At 45.8% G+C, this 25,332-nt stretch overlaps 1 protein-coding gene across 10 annotated transcripts in view; it reads right to left on the bottom strand.

Moving 5' to 3' along the window:
- Positions 1-25,332, bottom strand: part of ncor1 (nuclear receptor corepressor 1) — a 458,529-nt gene that overhangs the window by 170,997 nt on the left and 262,200 nt on the right. For 9 of the 10 annotated variants that reach the window (XM_072470035.1, XM_072470042.1, XM_072470044.1 and 6 more), the window contains 4 exons: positions 14,324-14,491; positions 12,615-12,790; positions 10,514-10,552; positions 9,563-9,683 (listed from right to left, as the gene is read on the bottom strand). In XM_072470035.1, coding sequence (XP_072326136.1) covers positions 9,563-9,683; positions 10,514-10,552; positions 12,615-12,790; positions 14,324-14,491 — 504 coding nt within the window. The remainder of the gene's footprint in view (positions 1-9,562; positions 9,684-10,513; positions 10,553-12,614; positions 12,791-14,323; positions 14,492-25,332) is intronic. The other variant, XM_072470038.1, reaches the window with a different exon arrangement.

The raw sequence follows: 25,332 nt of genomic DNA, 5'->3' as shown, positions 1-25,332 counted from the left end.
CCTGCTTCCACCACCTCCTCCGGCAGCGAGTTCCAGGCACCCTCTGTGTAAAAAACTTTCCTCGTACATCTCCTCTAACCTTGCCCCTCGCACCTTAAACCTATGCCTCCTAGTAATTGACCCCTCTACCCTGGGGAAAAGTCTCTGACTATCCATTCTATGCCCCTCATAATTTTGTAGACTGTATTCTGTATTAGTAGAGAAATGGTGTTGGAGAAACTGATGGGATTGAAGGCTGATAAATTTAGATTTATTATCACGTGCGTTGAGGTACAGTGAAAAGTATTGCTCTGCGTACAGTCCAGGCAGATCATTCCATACATGAAAAACATAGGACATACAATAAATACACAATGTAAATACATTGACAGAGACATCGGGTGAAGCAGACGGAGTGTAGTGCTACTCAGTAGAGAAGATGTGTGGAGGTCAGTTCAGTCCATAAGAGAGTCATTCAGGAGTCTGGTAACAGCGGGGAAGAAGCTGTTTTTGAATCTGTTAGTGCTCAGTCTTTTGTAACTGCTACCCGATGGAAGAGGTTGAAAGAGAAGAGTAACCCAGGTGGGAGTAATCCTCAGGGTCTGATAATCTGCATCCCAGAGTACTTAAGGAAGTGGCTCTAGAAATAGTGGATACATTGGTGGTCATCTTCCAGGATTCTATAGACTCTGGAACAGTCCCTGCAGATTGGAGTGTGGCTAATGTAACCCCACTATTCAAAAAGGGAGGTAGAGAGAAAACAGGGAATTATAGACCAGTAAGCCTGATGTCAGTCGTGGGGAAAAATTCTAGAATCCATTGTAAAAGATTTTATAGCAGAGCACTTAGAAAACAGTGGAACCATTCCTTGACTACCTCGCAGAACGATAAGGGAAATGGAGAAGGTAGCAGCAGCAACCCGGGGGGGGGGGGGCCATGCGGGCCCTCAGGGGTTTCCTATAGTTGTTTGTATATTAGTTATTTATACTGGCGTGTGGGACTTTATTGTCTTGGAGAGTTATTATTTTGTTGTTGGCAGTTGCCGTTTAGTTAATATATTATTTATTTGTTAAAAAAAAACGGTCATTATTATTTATATTGTTTTAAAGTTGTAAAAAGGGGAAAATCCTGTACTGTTCTTGTTTGACCGAAAAAAATTTGAATAAAATATATTTTTTTAAAAAAGAAAAGTGGCAGGATCGGGCAGAGTCAGCATGGATTTATGATGGGAAATCAGACTTGACAAATATGCTGGAATTCTTTGAGGGTATAACTGTAGAGTTGATGAGGGGGAGCCGGTGGATGTGGTTTATTTGGACTTTCAGAAGCTTTTGACAAAGTCCCACAGAAGAGATTAGTGGGTAAAATCAAAGTGCATGGGATTGGGGGAAGTGTATTGAGATGGATAGAAAACTGGTTGGCAGACAGGAAACAAAGAGTAGGAATTAACGTTTTTTTTTCAAATGACTAGTCACTGGTGAGGTACCGCAGGGATCAGTGCTAGGGTCCCAGCTATTCACAATATATATTCATGATTTAAATGAGGGAATAAATTGTAATATCTCCAAATTTGCAGATGACACCAGGTTGTGTGGGAGGGTGAGCTGTGAGGAGGATGCAGAGATGCTTCAGTGTAATTTGGACAAGTTGAGTGAGTGGGCAAATGAATGGCAGATGCAGTATAATCTGGATAAATGTGAGGTTATCCACCTTGGTAGCAATAACGAGAAGTCAGACTATTATCTGAATGGCCATAAATTAGGAGAGAAGAATGTGCAACTCGATCTGGGTGCCCTCGTACACCAGTCACTGAAGGTAATCGCGCAGGTGGTAATGAAGGCTAATGGTATGTTGCCCTCCGTAGCGCAAGGTTTTGAGTACAGGAGCAGGGATATTTTTTTAAATAAATTATAAATTTAGAGTACCCAATTAATTTTTTCCAATTAAGGGGCAATTTAGCGCGGCCAATCCACCTACCCTGCACATCTTTGGGTTGTGGGGGTGAAACCCACGCAAACACAGGAAGAATATGCAAACTCCACACGGACAGTGACCTGGGGCCGGGATCGAACCTGGGACCTTCCAGCTGTGAGGCAGCAGTGCTAACCACTGCGCCACTGTGCTGCCCTGGAGCAGGGATGACTTGCTGCAATTATACAGGGCCTTGGTGAGGCCACGGCTGGAATATTGTGTGCCGTTCTGGTCTCCTTATCTGAGGAAGGATGTTTTTGCTATGGGGAGAGTGTAGCGAAGGTTTACCCAGACTGATTCCTGGGATGGCAGGACTGACATACGAGGAGAGATTGACTAGGTTAGGATTGTATTCACTGGAGTTCAGAAGAATGAGGAGGGATCTCATAGAAACGTATAAAATTCTAACAGGACTGGACAGGGTAGATGCAGGAAGGATGTTCCCGATGGTGGGGTGCCCAGAACCAGGGGTCACAGTCCGAGGCTACGGGGTAGACCATTTAGGACAGAGATGAGGAGAAATTTCTTCACCCAGAGAGTGGTCGGCCTGTGGAATTCGTTACCACAGGAAGTATTTGAGGCCAAAACATTATATGTTTTTAAGAAGCAGTTAGATATAACACTTGTGGCGAAGGGGATCAAACGCTATGGGGAGAAAGTGGGATTAGGGTATTGAGTTGGATGATCAGCCATGATGAGAATGAATGATGGAGCGGGCTCAAAGGGCCAAATGCTTCTATTTTCTATGTGGCTATGTGCACGTCCCACGCCAGCTTGAATTCTTCTTGGATTTGCCTCTTTCTGTCAGTGATCCCTTGTGAAGCTTGGAAATCTGGATGTTGGAGTTAAGGCTGGCAGGGCAATGACAATCTCAATTTCCAGAGGCCCCAGTCAAGATTATCATAGAATTTACAGTGCAGGAGGCCATTCGGCCCATCGAGTCTGCACCGGCTCTTGGAAAGAGCACCCTACCCAAGGTCAACACCTCCCCATAACCCAGTAACCCCACCCAACACTAAGGCAATTTATCATGGCCCATCCATCTAACCTGCACATCTTTGGACTGTGGGAGGAAACCGGAGCACCCGGAGGAAACCCACGCACACTGGGAGGATGTGCAGACTCCGCACAGACAGTGACCCAAGCCGGAATCGAACCTGGGACCCTGGAGCTGTGAAGCAATTGTGCTACCGTGCTGCCCGGTAAGATGCAAGAGTCTAAAATTTACAATAGCATTCAGTACTTATGGAAACTTCAAACTAAACATTGCTTAAAAGGCAATAGCTTCTGAGAATGAACTCATTGAAAGGACCATTAATCAGTGAGTAATAGTGGGTTGTTTCAACAGATTATATATTGGACACCAGTTCAGAGAGTGAGCCTGTCATAAAGCATAGTGAATGGATACTGGGATGGGACAGTGCGGTAGAATTCGCGGAGTGCGGGTTGGCGGTTGACCCTCACAGAGCTCAGCCTGAGCGCTAGCCGGTTGATGCCCGGGGATTAAGGAGTTTGGTGACATTTTTGGATATCGTTAAACTTCAATAAACAAATTTGTTATTTCTCATCAGCCGAGTAGTTGTTGGGCCTCGTAACTATTACATTTAATGATGCGGTAAATCAGGTTTGGAGTCGCCTGCTCCTGAGGTCGGAGAGGAAAGATTTGCCTTCGAAGTTTAGAAAAAATCTCTGCAGCAACAGTAAGAAAAAGCCCCTTTTTGGAAAATAAATCGCTTTGACCCAGAGACTTTGAAAAAGTGCAAACTCCACACAGTCACCCAAGGCCGGAATCAAATCCAAATCCCTGGCGCAGTGAGGCAGCGGTGCTAACCACTGTGCAGCCCAAGTCCCTGTTGTTGTGAGGCAGCAATGCTAGCCACTGTGCCGCCTGAGTCCCTGGCGCTGTGAGGCAGCAGTGCTAACCACTGTGCCGCCCGGGTGCCTGGCACTGAGGCAGCAGTGCTAACCACTGTGCAGCGCAGGTACCTGTTGTTGTGAGGTAGCAATGCTAGCCACTGTGCCGCCTGAGTCCCTGGCGCTGTGAGGCAGCAGTGCTAACCACTGTGCCGCCCAGGTCCCTGGCACTGAGGCAGCAGTGCTAACCACTGTGCCACCCTTCCAAAGATTGAGCGTCTTTTTGTGAAGCTAGCAGGAGGCCTAACACAAAAAACTAGACATGACCACGTGTACCAACAATTGGGATTGGATGAGGATTCAAGAAAATTTGTAACCATTACGATCCACAAGGGTTTATTTCAACACACCCAGTTACCCTTTTGTGTGTCTTTCAACGCACCCAAGAGGAGAATTTGGCAAACCTCGAAGAGGTGCTGGAGGGATTTAAAGAGACAGGGGTGTGACTGAGAGACGTGTACCTTTCAGGTCCACAGGGCCACTTACCATGGATTTAAGTCGAGGGCAAGGGACTACACCCTCTAGAAGAAAAAGTAAAAGCTATCACGGAAACACCAGCAGCTAAGAACGTGTCTGAACTAAAATCTTTTTTGAGCTTGGTTAGTTACTGCAGCCGGTTTATATCGATTCTCTCAACATTACTGACACCGTTATATCTGCTCTCAAAGAAATATCAGTTAGTTTTGAAACAAGCTACAAAAAGTCTTTGAGAAAGTAAACTTTCTTTACACCTTTCAGTCCCAAAGAGATAATCCGAACAAGTGATGCTTTGTTCTTTGGCATAGGAGCAGTGTTATGTGATGGGGCAGTGCTATGTGATGGGGCAGTGTTATGTGATGGGGCAGTGCTATGTGATGGGGCAGTGCTATGTGATGGGGCAGTGTTATGTGATGGGGCAGTGTTATGTGATGGGGCAGTGTTATGTCATGGGGCAGTGCTATGTCATGGGGTAGTGCTATGTGATGGGGCAGTGCTATGTGATGGGGCAGTGTTATGTGATGGGGCAGTGTTATGTGATGGGGCAGTGCTATGTGATGGGGCAGTGTTATGTGATGGGGCAGTGTTATGTGATGGGGCAGTGTTATGTGATGGGGCAGTGCTATGTGATGGGGCAGTGTTATGTGATGGGGCAGTGTTATGTGATGGGGCAGTGCTATGTGATGGGGCAGTGTTATGTGATGGGGCAGTGTTATGTCATGGGGCAGTGTTATGTGATGGGGCAGTGTTATGTGATGGGGCAGTGTTATGTGATGGGGCAGTGCTATGTGATGGGGCAGTGTTATGTGATGGGGCAGTGTTATGTCATGGGGCAGTGCTATGTGATGGGGCAGTGTTATGTGATGGGGCAGTGTTATGTGATGGGGCAGTGTTATGTGATGGGGCAGTGTTATGTGATGGGGCAGTGCTATGTGATGGGGCAGTGCTATGTGATGGGGCAGTGCTATGTGATGGGGCAGTGTTATGTCATGGGGCAGTGCTATGTGATGGGGCAGTGCTATGTGATGGGGCAGTGCTATGTGATGGGGCAGTGCTATGTGATGGGGCAGTGTTATGTGATGGGGCAGTGCTATGTGATGGGGCAGTGCTATGTGATGGGGCAGTGTTATGTCATGGGGCAGTGCTATGTGATGGGGCAGTGCTATGTGATGGGGCAGTGCTATGTGATGGGGCAGTGCTATGTGATGGGGCAGTGCTATGTGATGGGGCAGTGTTATGTGATGGGGCAGTGCTATGTGATGGGGCAGTGTTATGTGATGGGGCAGTGTTATGTGATGGGGCAGTGCTATGTGATGGGGCAGTGCTATGTGATGGGGCAGTGCTATGTGATGGGGCAGTGTTATGTGATGGGGCAGTGTTATGTGATGGGGCAGTGCTATGTGATGGGGCAGTGCTATGTGATGGGGCAGTGTTATGTCATGGGGCAGTGTTATGTCATGGGGCAGTGTTATGTGATGGGGCAGTGCTATGTCATGGGGCAGTGCTATGTGATGGGGCAGTGTTATGTCATGGGGCAGTGTTATGTGATGGGGCAGTGTTATGTGATGGGGCAGTGTTATGTCATGGGGCAGTGCTATGTGATGGGGCAGTGTTATGTGATGGGGCAGTGCTATGTGATGGGGCAGTGTTATGTGATGGGGCAGTGTTATGTCATGGGGCAGTGCTATGTCATGGGGCAGTGCTATGTGATGGGGCAGTGTTATGTGATGGGGCAGTGTTATGTGATGGGGCAGTGTTATGTGATGGGGCAGTGCTATGTGATGGGGCAGTGCTATGTGATGGGGCAGTGCTATGTCATGGGGCAGTGTTATGTCATGGGGCAGTGCTATGTGATGGGGCAGTGTTATGTGATGGGGCAGTGTTATGTCATGGGGCAGTGTTATGTGATAGGATGGAACACAGTGTGGAGCGGTCTGTCGCTTTTACATCACAAACATTAACTGATGCTGAGAGACAATGCTCCCAAATTGAGATGAGAGCATCGCCATCATTTACTGGATTAAAAAACTCCACCAGTCTGCGTACGGTCGTCAATTCATGATCATCACCAATTCATAAGCCACTATTAGGGTGATTTTACAAGGACAGGCCTATCCCTTGCCAGAGCCCAGCGGTGGGCTTTACTTCCAGCGGCTTACACACAACGTGTTCCAACGCAGACCAGGTACATGAATCTCGAATGCAGGTGCCCCGAGTCGGTTTCCACTGCCTTAAACTGTATCACCACCCACAATACCACAAGGAATAGAGTTGGCCCTCAACGTCCTGGACACGCTGCCAGTATCATTGAAGCAAATTAGAAATTTGACTCCGAGAGACCCAGTCTGATCCAAAGTGAACTATATGGTCCTCCCCGGACGACAATTTGACAGGTTTGACCAACTCCCCAAAGATGAACTGAGCTGTGAGGATGGAATGTTGCTGTGGGGACCTGGAGTGCTGGGTTGCAGGCCCAGCAAAAGGGCCCCGGGCCCACCAAGAGGGCCCCGGACCCAACAAGGGGGTTCCAGGCCCAGCAAGAGGGCACTGGGCCCAGCAAGAGGGCCCCGGGCCCAGCAAGAGGGCCCCGGGCCCAGCAAGAGGGCCCCGGGCCCAGCAAGAGGGTCCCGGGCCCAGCAAGAGGGTCCCGGGCCCAGCAAGAGGGTCCCGGGCCCAGCAAGAGGGTCCCGGGCCCAGCAAGAGAAGTTACACAATGTTCACCAAGTCAGACCAAAATGAAAATACTCGTAGAAGTTGTGTGTGGCGCCCAGGTATTGATAAGGATATTGCAAATCTTATCTGGGGTTGTGACCAATGCCAATCACAACAAACTCTGCTTCCTTCAGCTCACTTGCACCCATGGGACTGAACAGGCCGACCCTTGGAACGGTTACATGTGAATTCCGCAGGCCTTTTTATGGGCATTATGTTCTTAATATGGATGCCCACTGCAAGTGGCTCGATATTCATGAAATGACAGCAACAATAGAAAAACTACGACAAACCTCCGCTACGCATGGCTGCCAGACGTTTATATCTCCGGTAAAGACACTGCCTTTACAGGGGCAGAGTTTAAGCATTTGATGCAAAGTAATGGAATAAAATCACCCAATCACCCAGCCTCGAATGGTTCGGCAGAAAGAGCTGTCCAGACATTCAAGTCAGCGATGAAGAAACAGCCGGCAACACTCTTAGCTTGCTACATTCCTCCTAACGTACAGAACGACACCGCACGTTACGAGAGCAGTACCCACTGCAGATACTAATGGGGAAGCACCTCCAGACCAGACTTGACCTAGTGTTCCCCAATTTAGCTGGGAAGGTGGATGCGAAACAAGCTACACAAAGGGTATATCACAACTCTGTTAGGTGATGGGTCCTTTGAGGTGAATGACTTAGTATTCATCTGGAACTTTAAGGCTGGCCATGGGTGGGCCCCGGAAAGATCATAACGAAAACTGGCCCCATGTCCTATCTCCAAGGAAGAAAAATAAGGAAACATGTAGACCACAAGGAAGAAAGAAACTAACACAATACAAGCAGAGCAGGCTGTACCTCCGAGTGTTTCTCCACTAGTGCCAAGCTCAGTGGAAGCAGTTACTCCAGAGGAAAGGCACCCTTGTTGTTCCAACAGGAACTGGAACAGGCGTCTGCACTAATGCACCTCCTGAAATTACAAACCACCCGACTGCTGCTCAAGACATCATTACCTCAACATAGGCAGAGCCGGCCAGAGAGCTCAGGCATTCTCAGAGAATTCGGAAGTCTCCTGGTAGTCTGAAATTTTGAGTGACTGTACTGTGGTTTTTCAATATTATTGTAAATAATTGTTCATAAATAGATCTTTAAGGGGGAGTGAGGTGTGGTAGCGCGACTGAATTCGCAGAGTGGCAAGTGCGAGGCCAAACTCGCGGGATGGATGTTGAGCGCTGCCCAGCCAATGCACGGGCGTGGCGGTGCAGGGTGCCATTACTTGTCTTTTGCATATAGTAAAACTTCAATAAACAAATGAGTTAACTTTCACCTGCCCAGTAGTTGTTGAGCCTCACTGCTATTTCAGACTGATAACAGTAGTGACTGAGGATTGGATTGAAATAAGTTGCGCTGTATAAAACATATTGTGGAATTAGACTGCAGAAACGGGCCCATGTCAGTGTTTACACTTTACAAAGAGATATTCCCACTTTTCCATTAAACCACTCCATGTGGCAGCAAGTTCCACATTCTCACTGCTTTCTGGGGAAAGAATATTAAATAATTGGGTCGCACGACAGCACAGTTGCTTCACAGCTCCAGGGTGCCTGGATCGATTCCCGGCTTAGGTCACTGTCTGTGCGGAGTCTGTACGTTCTCCCCGTGTTTGTGTGCGTTTCCTCCGGGTGCTCCGGTTTCCTCCCAAAGATGTGCAGGTTAGGTGGATTGGCCATGCTAAATTGCCCTTAGTGTCCAAAAAGGTTAGGTGGGGTTACTGGGATAGGGTGGAGGTGTGGGCTGAAGTAGGGTGCTCTTTCCAAGGGCCGGTGCAGACTCTATGGGCCGAATGGCCTCCTTCTGCACTGTAAATTCTATGATCTATGAAATACAAAGAGTACTGACAGGGTTACAATCTTACACCAAAGCAGCTTCTGGAGTCCAGTTACTAGTGGTGTACCACAAGGATCTGTTTTGGGGCCACTGCTGTTTGTAATTTTTTATAAATGACCTGGAGGAGGGCGTAGAAGGCTGTTTTCGTTAGAGAGAAGAAGGTTAAGAGGTGACTTAATTGAGGCATACAAGATGATCAGAGAGTTAGATAGGGTGGACAGTGAGAGCCTTTTTCCTCGGATGGTGATGTCTAGCACGAGGGGACATAGCTTTAAATTGAGCGGAGATAGATATAGGACAGATGTCAGAGGTAGGTTCTTTACTCAGAGAGTAGTAAGGGCGTGGAATGCCCTGCCTGCCACAGTAGTGGACTCGCCAACACTAAGGGTATTCAAATGGTCATTGGATAGACATATGGACAATAAGGGAATAGTGTAGATGGGCTTTAGAGTGGTTTCACAGGTCGGTGCAACATCGAGGCCCGAAGGGCCTGTACTGCGCTGTTATGTTCTATGTTCTGTCAAGTAAGAGTTAATCCCATGCAGCCTTGACATTCATAGCTCTTCCAAATTCTGGGACACTGCCAGTAACTGAAATGAATGCGAAATAAACAGTCAAAGAAAAGTAAAGATCTCACCAGGTTTCACAGGTTCCTGTTGCCGTGGCAGCCCAAGGGAGATGGAACCCACTGTGTTTTTCACAGTTTCTTGGCTGTAAGCTACTTGGTTGTGAGGGGGTAGATATGTACCAGAAGTTACCTGAAACGGGAGGGGAAAATTATTCTCCGCAAATGTTTATATTTGCCTCGTTTTTCAGATTTGCACTTAAGTCTGACTATTCTTTAGAAGAAGTTTAATTTCAATAATAATTCAAGACTGTCAAACTTAACTTGCCCCTCCAGCCTTAATGAACTGTTCCAGTTACAACACAAGTTGACCATTCTATTCTTAACAATAATCCACTCAATCATGGACATGGTTTCTTGAAGGCTCATGGGGGATCAGGAAAGCTAACATCACTTCATTTGGATTTTAGGATCTGAATTTCTGAGAATTTGGGTTCTGTAACAGTGCTGTCACTCATCAGTTTCCAATAATGCACTTTGCTAAGAGGCAGCTGAAGTCTGAGACAGCCGGTAAACTTTAATCTGCATCGATTCAGTGCTGGTCTGCCTTTGCGGTGCATGGCCAAGCTCACTGACAGCGGCATCCATGTGCTTCACCTCTTTTGCTGCTTTTCTCTGCAGACCACACAATAACTACTTTGGAGCTAGTTTCAGTCTTGGTAAAGTGCACTGAGCTGAGTTAGGTTGGCACACACCCACTACTGGCACAGGCTGTTAATGTGTACCCAGAAAATAGCCACAGCACATGGCACCACGCCAGCACTGGCACCTTCCAGTCAAAAATTGTTTGCCCTTCCAGCAGCTTCAGCAAGCTTACCACCCGGCAACCTCCTGACAATCCATTAGGGCTTCTTTAGTAGTTTGGCTTGTTTGCACTTACCTGCCTCACTGAGATACACAAAGCACCAACAGAAACACAAACATATTTACAGAAATTAAAGGAAGTAATTGGAGGATCCATACCTGTAAGCGACTCTGGCAGATCGCTGCTCCCATGTACTGCTGTAATCAACGTAAACACATTGACATGTGGCTGCAGACTCCTATTCATTAACCCATATATCTTGCAATTTAATTAAATTATTTTCATAAATACAGTATTAGTTCAGTTATTAGAAAGTTATCACAATCTAGCATAATTCACAGAGTCAGTATGAAGAGTAAGGCTCAATGGGAAGCAGATTCATGCATTTAATCTCAGGGAACAAAAGCAACATTTAACCTTTTCAAAAACTGCAAAGGATACGAGCCACAGCATTCAACTCGGGTTCAGCCTGTACTCCAGTCCTGGAGCAAGGCCTCCAAGTAATCTGCACATGTAACTACATAACCCACGGCAGGCTTCACATACAAGTGGACGGCATTGACCCTTGCATCACTGCTCCAACATTCAAGACTGGCTCCCTGTCTCTCTGCTGCACTAGCCTGCAGAAAGACTGAGAGCTGAACTCAAGTCTCTAATATTCTTCTTGATTCTGGTCTAACAACTAACAATTCTTTTGTGAAAACAATAGTGCTGCGATGTATCATGTGCTGACAAAATAAGATGCCACTTACTGATACCTAAGCCCCACTGAGGCAGTTATGAAGTGGCTGAAAGGAGCAAAATGTCTGACAGCACATTCACCATAATTGCTGATCCAGTGCAGCATGCAGCAATCTATACTGCCTCATACCGAACAGCTCTCCCCATCTTCACCTGATTACAATCTATGCTGGAGACAGACAGAATTCACTCCAACTTTACCCTGCAGGTTGAGCAGTCCAGACGCTGGGTTCAGAGAGCCTGTGGTGACTCAGACTCTGGAGCAGCTCCATGCTTTAACCCAGCAGCCAGTTACAATGACTCATCAGTTTCTGGCGGCCTCACAAAAGCATGGAGAGAAAAGGGAAATTTATCTCACGACTCAGTCAGCCAAACACGCAAGGTAGAAAGTCAAAGTCGTGCAGACATCCGAGCCTAGCTCACACCCAGGGGAGATTGAAGCTCATGAGGACAGAAAGAAACCTCAAGGAAATATAGGGGAACCCAGATATTCTTAATGTGTCCAGTGAGATGGTGCACCTCAGACAAGTTTGAACCAAAGATGAACAGGACAATTTATATTATAGAAGCAAGTAAGACAAACAAATCATTTGGCTTCTAAACAAGTGACAGATTTACTGAAGTCTATTTGTAAAATAGGGAGTTGTTTCCCACAAGCAGCAGGATGTCTTGATAGGTAGTAGATGTTACACGCACACATATACATCAAGGAAGACCACAGACAGAGGCCTGGGGATCTAGCCAGCAAATGAGAAATGTCAATTAGGTCAAGGAACTTGGGGGAGTGGCGGCGTAGTGGTATTGTCACTGGACTAATAATCTGGAGACCCAGGGTAACGCTGGGTTCAAATCCCACCATGGCAGAGGGTGGAATTTCAATTCAATAAAACAAATCTGGAATTAAAAGTTTAATGATGATCATGAAACCATTGTCGATTGTCGGAAAACCCCATCTGGTTCACTAATGTCCTTTCGGGAAGGAAATCTGCCGTCCTTACCCGGTCTGGCCTACATGTGACTCCAGACCCACAGCAATGTGGTTGACTCGGAAACAGGCCTCTGAAATGACCGAGCGAGACACTCATTTCAAGGGCTCTTAGAGATGGGCAATAAATGCTGGCTCAGCCTGCGACGGCCAGATTCCAGGAATTAATTACAGGAAACTAACTCCATAGGGCACATTTGGCTCTTTTAGGTGGATTGATCTTGGTTACTAAGCCTCAGGTAATCTTAAACAATGTCCTGACTGGGATTAATCAGTGGAAAGATCAGGCAGCAAATGTTTAAATTCCACAATTCGAGAATCTAACATTCATGTTTGTCCCACACACTCCAGACATAATATCATGTCCAGGAAAGAACAGGCCACAGTATACTGTTGGCTATTAAGAATCTGCTAGGTTCTGTGCAAGAACACTACAGATTCACTGCCTTGATTGTTTTAGATGTACAATACTGAGGGTGTCTCCACGTAATCTACCTAGAAGTGAAACTGTGCTGCCTGGGATTGCTGCTTACTTGTGAGATAGAGCCTCCCATGTTGAATGATGGTTTCTCAGTAGACAGCGGTGGTTTTGTTGAAGGGATGAGGGGAGGAGGCGAGGGAATGTTGGATGGTCTAGCTGGTCTGGTAATCACCAATTTTCCTCCCTCAGATGTGGGGTGCATCACTTGATGTGGAGCAGGCTGGAGAACTGCAAGGCAAGATGACAAGGCCAATTGGTCAAATGCATTTCCTGAACCAAATCTGGATAACCACTGCCGTTGTAAATTACAGGTGTGTCCTTGGAAAGTCAAAATCTAAATCTGCATCAACTTCTGCTGTCTTTGTTTTCTCCTTTTTTGACTCACTTCCTACTTTTTTCAACCCGATTCTCCCTGCCGTCTGAACTTTGATCGCAAACCAACTTTGCAATCTATGAAGCAAGTAAGAAACTTCCATCTACATAGCATCGTTCACAACTTTAGCTTGATCCTAAGCACTTCAGATACTGCAGTAATTTGAAATGCTGGGAATGGGAAACAAGGCAGCCAATTAGTGCACAGCAGGATCCCTCAAACAGTAATGTGATAATGAACAGATAATTATTTTTTGCTATGTTGCTTGAAGTATAGATGGCAGCCAGTGTACTGGAACTGTTCGTTGGCTCTACTTCAAATAGTGCTGCGGGCTCATTTATATCCAGCCTAGAGGGTTTAAAATCTAATTTAAAGGCAGCACCTCCAACAATGCAGGTTGCCTCAGTGTTGCAATGGGAATGCCAGCCGAGATGATGCACTCAAGTCTCTGGGTGGGAGTTGAAACAAAGAACTTTGACTCAGGGACTCTTGGACCATGGTGACCATCATCCTCAATACTTGCGTGCCTTGAGAAAGCTGGTGACGTTATCTAACATACCACTAGTACCAGTTGTGTACTCTTGACCACTAAAGAGCAGCACAGTAGCATAGTGGTTAGCACAGTTGCTTCACAGCTCCAGGGTCCCAGGTTCGATTCCCGGCTGGGTCACTGTCTGTGTGGAGTCTGCACGTTCTCCGTGTCTGCGTGGGTTTCCTCCGGGTGCTCCGGTTTCCTCCCACAGTCCAAAGATGTGCGGGTTAGGTGGATTGGCCATGATAAATTGCCCTCAGTGTCCAAAAAATGTTAAGTGGGGTTTACTGGGTTACAGGGATAGGGGAGATACGTGGGCTTCAGTAGGGTGGTGTCTAAAAAGGCAGGTGCAGACTCGATGGACCGAATGGCCTCCTTCTGCTCTGTAAATTCTATAAAAGGGACAAGTCATGAAGCAGATGTGAATATCTCTAATCTGGACACACAGGGCGGGATTTTCCGGCAGCGTCCGCCCCAAGTCAATGACCGTTACATGGTCCGCGTCCTGCCCGTGGCCATCTTGCTGTGGGTGAGGCGGAAGAATGTGGTCTAAAGGCAACATTTTGTGGAAACTATTTTGCCATTTACTGTGATAGTTTGAGAAGCAGGAATAGGCTATTTGGCTCCTTAAGCCTGCTCTATCATTCAATAAGATTATGGCTCATCTCCTATTTCAGTTCCATCTTCCTTATACCCCTCGATTTGCAGTATCCAAACATTTGTCATTCACTGACTTGAATATACTCCTTTTAAATGTGACCTTCGAAACATGGTCATTGCATTTTATTTCTAATGATGCGGACATTCAACTCGAGCATGAGGCAAATCAAAAGAGTGGTTAATTGTGGCTCACTACCTGGTGGAACACTGTATCGCAAGGTGTTCATCTCTGGTTGCGGGGAAAGTTTACAGGATTCCCTTGGGGACAGCCTGTAAGGTGATGCGGATCTGGCTCCCGCTGACTGTGATTCCTGCTCCATCACACGCCGAGCCTCATGGTATGGCATGTAAGCAAATGGTTTACCTGCAGGAGACAGATTAACGGATATTCTACAATTATTAACACTCAGCATTACCACCATCAGTCACATAGATCTACACTTTCTACTTCCATTTTGTTAGGAAGGAGCATAGAAAGATTCACAAGCAGCAGGGGGCTGGGCAGATGAGGCGGTCAGGCAGACCGAGGGGTGAGGAGGGATCAGGTGTGGAGAAGATGCCAGGTTCTGTACTGGCTGTCGAATCACAGGGAAGTCTCAATGATCTTTTTGCAGGGGGTGGACATCATCCAAGGCTCTTGAAAGAAGTGAGATATTTCATGCATTGGTTTTAATTTTCCAAAATTATCTAGAATCAGGGAAGGTTGCATTAGATTGGAAAATAGCAAATGTTACTCCTTCATTCAAAAAGGGAGGGAGACAGAAAGCATGAAATTACACGCTAGTTAGTTTAACATCTGCCATCTAGAAAATGTTACCAACTATTATTAAATATGTTAAAGCAGAGCATTTAAAGCAATCAGGCAGAGTCAACATGAAGTTTTGTGAAGGGAAATCATGTTTAACAAACTTATTGGAGTACTTCGAAGGAATGCAAGTGCTGTAAATAAAGGGGAAGCAGTGAATGTACTGTACTGAGATTTCCAGAAGGCATCTGATAAGGTGCCACATCAAAGTTTATTGCGGAAAATAAAAGCTCAACTGTAGAGGATAACATACTGGCATGGATAGAAGATTGGCGAGTTAACAGGAAACAAGAGTTGGTCGAATTGGATCTTTTTCTGGTTGGCAGGATGTAATGCGTGTTGTGCCACAGGGCTGGCCCTCAACTCTTTACAATTTATAGAAATAACATGGAGGAAGGGACCAAAGGTATGGCTGTGAAATTTGCAGACGACACAAAGATAGGTCGGAAAGTAAATTGTGAAGAGGACAAAAGGAGGCTACAAAGGGACATAAAAGGTTAATTAAGTGAGTGGACAAAGATCTGGCAAATGGAGTATAATATGGACAAATGTGAAAAGGTTCATTTTGGCAGAAAGGATAAAAAAGAAACTTATTATCAAGATTGCGGAGTTCTGAGATGCAGAGGGATCTGGGTGTCCTGGTGCATGAATCACAAAAAGCTAGGAAGCAAGTACAGCAAGTAATTAGTAAGTGAATAGAATGTTGTCACCTATTGTGACAGGAATGGATTACAAAATAAGGAGTTTACGCTTCAGTTGTACAGGGCATCGGCAAGAACGCATCTGGAGTACTGTGTACAGTATTGGACTCCTTATTCAAGGAAAGATGTAAATGTGTTGCAGTAGATCAGAGAGAGTTTACTAGACTAATACCAGGATTGAGAAGATTGTGAGGAAAGGTTGGACAGGTTAGGCTTGTATCCACTGGAGTTTAGAAGAGTAAGAGGCGACTTAATAATAAGAATCTTTATTAGTGTCACAAATAGGCTTACACTAACACTACAATGAGTTTACTGTGAAAAGCCCCTAGTAGCCGCACTGCGGCGCCTGTTCGGGTACACAGAGGGAGAATTCAGAATGTCCAATTCACCTAACAGCATATCTTTCGAGACTTGTGGGAGGAAACCCACACAGACACGGGCAGAATATGCAGACTCCGCACAGATAGTGGCTCAAACCAGAAATCGAACCTGGGACCCTGGAGCTGTGAAGCAACAGTGCTAACCACTGTGTTACCGTGCCGCCCATGACTTGACTAAAACCTTTAACATCCTGAGGGGTCGTCAGAGGGTCAATGTGGAGAGAATGTTCCTTCTTGTGGGTGGACCTAAAATGAATGGGGGTGGGGTTGGAGATCACTGTTTAAAGAAAAGGAGTGGCTCATTTAACACAGGTGAGGCACATCTTTTTCTCTCAGATGGTCGTGAGTCTTTGGAAGTATCTTTCTCAAACACAGATGGAGGCAGAGTATTCGAACATTTTAAAGGCACAGCTGGGTAGAGCTTGCTTAACAAGGAAGTGAAAGGCTATCGGGAGTAGACAGGAGTGTGGGGATGAGGTTACAATAAAGGCTATCGGGAGTAGACAGGAGTGTGGGGATGATGTTACAATAAAGGCTATCGGGAGTAGACAGGAGTGTGGGGATGAGGTTACAATAAAGGCTATCGAGGTAGACAGGAGTGTGGGGATGAGGTTACAATAAAGGCTATCGGGAGTAGACAGGAGTGTGGGGATGAGGTTACAATAAAGGCTATCGGGGTAGACAGGAGTGTGGGGATGAGGTTACAATAAAGGCTATCGGGGTAGACAGGAGTGTGGGGATGAGGTTACAATAAAGGCTATCGGGAGTAGACAGGAGTGTGGGGATGATGTTACAATAAAGGCTATCGGGAGTAGACAGGAGTGTGGGGATGAGGTTACAATAAAGGCTATCGAGGTAGACAGGAGTGTGGGGATGATGTTACAATAAAGGCTATCGGGGAAAGACAGGAGTGTGGGGATGATGTTACAATAAAGGCTATCGGGGTAGACAGGAGTGTGGGGATGAGGTTACAATAAAGGCTATCGAGGTAGACAGGAGTGTGGGGATGAGGTTACAATAAAGGCTATCGGGGGAAGACAGGAGTGTGGGGATGATGTTACAATAAAGGCTATCGGGGTAGACAGGAGTGTGGGGATGAGGTTACAATAAAGGCTATCGAGGTAGACAGGAGTGTGGGGATGAGGTTACAATAAAGGCTATCGAGGTAGACAGGAGTGTGGGGATGAGGTTACAATAAAGGCTATCGAGGTAGACAGGAGTGTGGGGATGATGTTACAATAAAGGCTATCGGGGGAAGACAGGAGTGTGGGGATGAGGTTACAATAAAGGCTATCGGGGTAGACAGGAGTGTGGGGATGAGGTTACAATAAAGGCTATCGAGGTAGACAGGAGTGTGGGGATGAGGTTACAATAAAGGCTATCGGGAGTAGACAGGAGTGTGGGGATGATGTTACAATAAAGGCTATCGAACCTGAGAACATCTCAGAAGGTAAGCAAGTGATTTTTACTTTTATACCTTTTTTCAAATTGTGTGTGTCGGGGGGGACAGAAAAGCTGTGACCTGAGTGGCTGGTTGGGATTCTAACCTAAATTTTTTTGACTATTTGGGAACTAATTAAACATAATAACTTAATTATAATTTAGAGGATATCTAAGCCAGAGATCGGAGGATATTATAGTTAGCTATCGCATTTCTATTAGAAATCTAGTGCTAGGAAACAGATAGTTGACAGTAACTTTGTAATTTAAAAAAAAAAAAAGTATTTATCAAAAAAAGACTAATTTTAATTTTAATTAATTGACGCAATGTCAGTTAGAGGGGTGCTGTGCTCTGACTGTGAGATGTGGCAGGTCCGGGAGGCTTCCAGCGTCCTGGATGGCTTCATCTGCAGAAAGTGCACCCAACTGCAGCTCCTCACAGACCGCATGGTTCGGTTGGAGCAGCAATTGGATGCACTTAGGAGCATGCAGGTGGCGGAAAGCGTCATAGATCGCAGTTATGTAAGTGTGGTCACACCCAAGGTGCAGGCAGAGAAATGGGTGACCACCAGAAAGGGCAGGCAGTCAGTGCAGGAATCCCCTGTGGTTGTCCCCCTCTCGAACAGGTATACCCCTTTGGATACTGTCGGGGGGGATAACCTATCAGGGGAAAACAGCAGCAGCCAGAGCAGTGGCACCACGGCTGGCTCTGATGTTCAGAAGGGAGGGTCAAAGCGCAGAAGAGTAATAGTTATAGGGGACTCTATAGTCAGGGGAACAGATAGGCGCTTCTGTGGACGTGAAAGAGACTCCAGGATGGTATGTTGCCTCCCTGGTGCCAGGGTCCAGGATGTCTCCGAACGGGTAGAGGGAATCCTGAAGGGGGAGGGCAAACAGGTAGAGGTCGTTGTACATATTGGTACTAACGACATAGGCAGGAAGAGGCATGAGGTCCTGCAGCAGGAGTTCAGGGAGCTAGGCAGAAAGTTAAAAGACAGGACCTCGAGGGTTGTAATCTCGGGATTACTCCCTGTGCCACGTGCCAGTGAGGCTAGAAATAGGAAGATAGAGCAGACAAACACGTGGCTAAACAGCTGGTGTAGGAGGGAGGGTTTCGGTTATCTGGACCACTGGGAGCTCTTCCGGGGCAGGTGTGACCTGTATAAGATGGACGGGTTGCATCTAAACCGGAGAGGCATAAATATCCTGGCCGCGAGATTTGCTAGTGTCACACGGGAGGGTTTAAACTAGTATGGCAGGGGGGTGGGCACGGGAGCAATAGGTCAGAAGGTGAGAGCGTTGAGGGAGAACTAGGGAATATGGACAGTGTGGCTCTGAGGCAGAGCAGACGGGGAGAAGTTGCTGAACACAGCGGGTCTGGTGGCCTGAAGTGCATATGTTTTAATGCAAGGAGCATTACGGGTAAGGCAGATGAACTTAGAGCTTGGATTAGTACTTGGAACTATGATGTTGTTGCCATTACAGAGACCTGGTTGAGGGAAGGGCAGGATTGGCAGCTAAACGTTCCAGGATTTAGATGTTTCAGGCGGGATAGAGGGGGATGTAAAAGGGGAGGCGGAGTTGCGCTACTTGTTCAGGAGAGTATCACAGCTATACAGCGAGAGGACACCTCAGAGGGCAGTGAGGCTATATGGGTAGAGATCAGGAATAAGAAGGGTGCAGTCACAATGTTGGGGGTATACTACAGGCCTCCCAACAGCCAGCGGGAGATAGAGGAGCAGATAGGTAGACAGATTTTGGAAAAGAGTAAAAACAACAGGGTTGTGGTGATGGGAGACTTCAACTTCCCCAATATTGACTGGGACTCACTTAGTGCCAGGGGCTTAGACGGGGCAGAGTTTGTAAGGAGCATCCAGGAGGGCTTCTTAAAACAATATGTAAACAGTCCAACTAGGGAAGAGGCGGTACTGGACCTGGTATTGGGGAATGAGCCCGGCCAGGTGGTAGATGTTTCAGTAGGGGAGCATTTCGGTAACAGTGACCACAATTCAGTAAGTTTTAAAGTACTGGTGGACAAGGATAAGAGTGGTCCGAGGATGAATGTGCTAAATTGGGGGAAGGCTAATTATAACAATATTAGGCGGGAACTGAAGAGCATAGATTGGGGGCGGATGTTTGAGGGCAAATCAACATCTGACATGTGGGAGGCTTTCAAGTGTCAGTTGATAGGAATACAGGACAGGCATGTTCCTGTGAGGAAGAAAGACAAATACGGCAATTTTCGGGAACCTTGGATGACGAATGATATTGTAGGCCTCGTCAAAAAGAAAAAGGAGGCATTTGTCAGGGCTAAAAGGCTGGGAACAGACGAAGCCTGTGTGGCATATAAGGAAAGTAGGAAGGAACTTAAGCAGGGAGTCAGGAGGGCTAGAAGGGGTCATGAAAAGTCATTGGCAAATAGGGTTAAGGAAAATCCCAAGGCTTTTTACACTTACATAAAAAGCAAGAGGGTAGCCAGGGAAAGGGTTGGCCCACTGAAGGATAGGCAAGGGAATCTATGTGTGGAGCCAGAGGAAATGGGCGAGGTACTAAATGAATACTTTGCATCAGTATTCACCAAAGAGAAGGAATTGGTAGATGTTGAGTCTGGAGAAGGGGGTGTAGATAGCCTGGGTCACATTGTGATCCAAAAAGACGAGGTGTTGGGTGTCTTAAAAAATATTAAGGTAGATAAGTCCCCAGGGCCGGATGGGATCTACCCCAGAATACTGAAGGAGGCTGGAGAGGAAATTGCTGAGGCCTTGACAGAAATCTTTGGATCCTCGCTGTCTTCAGGGGATGTCCCGGAGGACTGGAGAATAGCCAATGTTGTTCCTCTGTTTAAGAAGGGTGGCAGGGATAATCCCGGGAACTACAGGCCGGTGAGCCTTACTTCAGTGGTAGGGAAATTACTGGAGAGAATTCTTCGAGACAGGATCTACTCCCATTTGGAAGCAAATGGACGTATTAGTGAGAGGCAGCACGGTTTTGTGAAGGGGAGGTCGTGTCTCACTAACTTGATCGAGTTTTTCGAGGAGGTCACTAAGATGATTGATGCAGGTAGGGCAGTAGATGTTGTCTATATGGACTTCAGTAAGGCCTTTGACAAGGTCCCTCATGGTAGACTAGTACAAAAGGTGAAGTCACACGGGATCAGGGGTGAACTGGCAAGGTGGATACAGAACTGGCTAGGCCATAGAAGGCAGAGGGTAGCAATGGAGGGATGCTTTTCTAATTGGAGGGCTGTGACCAGTGGTGTTCCACAGGGATCAGTGCTGGGACCTTTGCTCTTTGTAGTATATATAAATGATTTGGAGGAAAATGTAACTGGTCTGATTAGTAAGTTTGCAGACGACACAAAGGTTGGTGGAATTGCGGATAGCGATGAGGACTGTCTGAGGATACAGCAGGATTTAGATTGTCTGGAGACTTGGGCGGAGAGATGGCAGATGGAGTTTAACCTGGACAAATGTGAGGTAATGCATTTTGGAAGGGCTAATGCAGGTAGGGAATATACAGTGAATGGTAGAACCCTCAAGAGTATTGAAAGTCAAAGAGATCTAGGAGTACAGGTCCACAGATCACTGAAAGGGGCTACACAGGTGGAGAAGGTAGTCAAGAAGGCATACGGCATGCTTGCCTTCATTGGCCGGGGCATTGAGTATAAGAATTGGCAAGTCATGTTGCAGCTATATAGAACCTTAGTTAGGCCACACTTGGAGTATAGTGTTCAATTCTGGTCGCCACACTACCAGAAGGATGTGGAGGCTTTAGAGAGGGTGCAGAAGAGATTTACCAGAATGTTGCCTGGTATGGAGGGCATAAGCTATGAGGAGCGATTGAATAAACTCGGTTTGTTCTCACTGGAACGAAGGAGGTTGAGGGGCGACCTGATAGAGGTATACAAAATTATGAGGGGCATAGACAGAGTGGATAGTCAGAGGCTTTTCCCCAGGGTAGAGGGGTCAATTACTAGGGGGCATAGGTTTAAGGTGAGAGGGGCAAAGTTTAGAGTAGATGTACGAGGCAAGTTTTTTACGCAGAGGGTAGTGGGTGCCTGGAACTCACTACCGGAGGAGGTAGTGGAGGCAGGGACGATAGGGACATTTAAGGGGCATCTTGACAAATATATGAATAGGATGGGAATAGAAGGATACGGACCCAGGAAGTGTAGAAGATTGTAGTTTAGTCGGGCAGTATGGTCGGCACGGGCTTGGAGGGCCGAAGGGCCTGTTCCTGTGCTGTACATTTCTTTGTTCTTGTTCTTTGAGGTAGACAGGAGTGTGGGGATGAGGTTACAATAAAGGCTATCGGGGGAAGACAGGAGTGTGGGGATGAGGTTACAATAAAGGCTATCGGGGTAGACAGGAGTGTGGGGATGAGGTTACAATAAAGGCTATCGAGGTAGACAGGAGTGTGGGGATGAGGTTACAATAAAGGCTATCGGGGTAGACAGGAGTGTGGGGATGAGGTTACAATAAAGGCTATCGGGGTAGACAGGAGTGTGGGGATGAGGTTACAATAAAGGCTATCGGGGGAAGACAGGAGTGTGGGGATGAGGTTACAATAAAGGCTATCGGGGTAGACAGGAGTGTGGGGATGAGGTTACAATAAAGGCTATCGGGGGAAGACAGGAGTGTGGGGATGAGGTTACAATAAAGGCTATCGGGGTAGACAGGAGTGTGGGGATGAGGTTACAATAAGACCAGCAATGATCTTTCTGAATGGCAGAATAGGCTCAAGTGACCTCCTCCTGCACCCGATTTGTATGTTTGTATGTTGGATCTACTGATTGTATGTTGGATCTCCTGATTTGTATGTTGGATCTCCTGATTTGTATGTTGGATCTCCTGATTTGTATGTTGGATCTCCTGATTTGTATGTTGGATCTCCTGATTTGTATGTTGGATCTCCTGATTTGTATGTTGGATCTCCTGATTTGTATGTTGGATCTCCTGATTTGTATGTTTGTATGTTGGATCTCCTGATTTGTATGTTGGATCTCCTGATTTGTATGTTTGTATGTTGGATCTCCTGATTTGTATGTTGGATCTCCTGATTTGAATGTTGATCTCCTGATTTGTATGTTGGATCTCCTGATTGTATGTTTGTATGTTGGATCTCCTGATTTGTATGTTGGATCTCCTGATTTGTATGTTGGATTTCCTGATTTGTATGTTTGTATGTTGGATCTCCTGATTTGTATGTTGGATCTCCTGATTTGTATGTTGATCTCCTGATTTGTATGTTGGATCTCCTGATTTGTATGTTTGTATGTTGGATCTCCTGATTTGTATGTTGATCTCCTGATTTGTATGTTGGATCTCCTGATTTGAATGTTGATCTCCTGATTTGTATGTTGATCTCCTGATTCGTATGTTGGGTCTCCTGATTTGAATGTTGATCTCCTGATTTGTATGTTGGATCTCCTGATTTGAATGTTGATCTCCTGATTTGTATGTTGATCTCCTGATTTGTATGTTGATCTCCTGATTTGTATGTTGATCTCCTGATTCATATGTTGGATCTCCTGATTCGAATGTTGGATCTCCTGATTTGAATGTTGATCTCCTGATTTGTATGTTGGATCTCCTGATTTGTATGTTGGATCTCCTTATTTGTATGTTGGATCTCCTTATTTGTATGTTGATCTCCTGATTTGTATGTTGGGTCTCCTGATTGTATGTTGGATCTCCTGATTGTATGTTGGATCTCCTGATTGTATGTTGGATCTCCTGATTGTATGTTGGATCTCCTGATTGTATGTTGGATCTCCTGATTGTATGTTGGATCTCCTGATTGTATGTTGGATCTCCTGATTTATATGTTGGATATCCTGCAATAAGTAGTTAGCAAAAAAGCAAATGATGCAAAAACCTGTTGTGCTGCCAAAGGTTGTGTAATGCGATTCCATATCTAGCAATTAAATGGGCATTGAATTGAGAAAGAGCCATTACTGTGGCCTCTATGGAGAAATTTAAATGTCAATTTCATTTGATTTTTATCACTTTACACGAGAATGAAACACGAAAACACTCCGGCACAGAGAACATTGCCCTACACGGATATGGAGTGAGTTCTATTTATGATATTTTATTACATCAGCAATGCTACCATAAATGTAAGCAATGTAGCGGTGAAACTGCACACTGTCGTCTCAGTTTACACACCCAGTCGGGTATCCCTTCACTCGAAACTGCACAGGGCTAAGCATTTTAATACTGCACATCAGCTCAATGCTAAACCATTCACTCACTGATCTAGATGCTTCTGTGATACGGATTCCAATATACCCTACAATATTCTGAAATCTCTTGTCCTATAAACCACTGCAGCACTCAGATATTAAGTACCTTGCCCAAGGAACTGAGAAATTCAGAACAAAATACAGAAAATACACAGGATAAATAAAGGCAGTCACCTCCGGGGCCTGCCATGTGGCTCCATCGTACCTAGCTGGTACTTTAAACAAAGGGAATTTCTGTGCCCAGGCATTTGTGCTTTCATATTTATCCGGTCTAGGACTGGCCTGAGGGCTGGGGCCCATGCAGGCTGCATCACGCTACAAACTCACCAACATTCACAGCAATGAGCTGCTCAGCAACAAAATACTGACCATTAAACCCGAGAGAAAATACATTTACTGAGTAATCACCACCTTATGCCCAAGTCAGGATGGTTTTTGTTTATAGGTAAACTTTGAAATAATGGATAGGAATGATGACTTAGTCATGCTGATGCTCTTTTGAGGATCTGACAGCATAGAGATGGCCATGGAGTAAAGGGAATTGATTGGTAGATCATGCTGGAAGTTTGGAAGTTACCCCCATGCCTCTTAATAATATCTAAGGTAAGCAGGGCCAAGCATAGGTACTTAGAGGACTCATATCCTGACTATGTCAGCTTGGCTCAGTTAATAGCACTCTAGTCTCTGATGGCTCAGGTGGTGCTTTCAAATCCCACTCCAGTACTTAAACACAACAATAAAGTCCAGTGAAGTACTGAGGTAGTCTGCCACCTGCCAGCCTATCAGAGAAAATGTTCAATCAAGGTACCATCTGCCCTCTCAGGTAAAAGTAAAAGATTCCATAGCACTATTTCAAAGAAGAGTGAGGAAGTTATTCTTGGTGTCTTGGAAAATATTTATCCCTCAATCACCATTACAGAAACAGATTAGATCAGATGGGCCAAGTGGATCAACTGTCTGCGAGGGAACATTTGATTGAGGGATCATTGTATCAAAATTTAGATTAGTAACGGAGAAGAGCAAGGTACAATCTAAGGTAGAACTTCTAAATTGGAAGATGGTCAACCTGAATGGGGTGAGAAGGGATCTAGCCCAGATAAAATGGAACCAACAGCTGATCGGAAACACTAACTCGGGAAACTAGGTGAGCTTGAAGTTGTTCTTGTTTAAGGTACATTCTAACAATGACAAAAGGTAGGAAAAGCAAAGTCCAGAAGGGCTCCTTGGATAACGAGGGAGGCAGAAAAGACGATGAGACACAAAAAGAGTGTATGTGATGCATGGCAATTGAATTCTTCAAGCAAGAACCAAGCCAAATACAATAAGAGGGGGAGGGAAGAGGAAAATAAGACTGGCAAAAAGAAAATATGCAAATAAAATGACAGGAACCATATGAACCCCCAAATCTCCTACTGTATTTAATTAATAAGCGGTAGCAAGAAGTGGGGTGGGGTTTATTTGGATCAAAGAGGGTGATATATGTTTAGGGACGTGGGCAAGGTTAGAATATTTAATAAGCACTTCATATTGTCATTTACTAAGGAAATGACAAACTTCTGGTAAGAGCGGAGATGAGAGAGATAATAGATGGACATGGGGATTTTCACAGTAACTTCATTGCAGTGTTAAGTA

The sequence above is a fragment of the Scyliorhinus torazame genome, chromosome 12 (genome assembly GCF_047496885.1).
Source record: "Scyliorhinus torazame isolate Kashiwa2021f chromosome 12, sScyTor2.1, whole genome shotgun sequence".
Classification (NCBI taxonomy): Eukaryota; Metazoa; Chordata; class Chondrichthyes; order Carcharhiniformes; family Scyliorhinidae; genus Scyliorhinus; species Scyliorhinus torazame.
The sequence above is the reverse complement of the archived record's forward strand: the minus strand, read 5'-3'. Positions and strand labels throughout refer to the sequence as shown.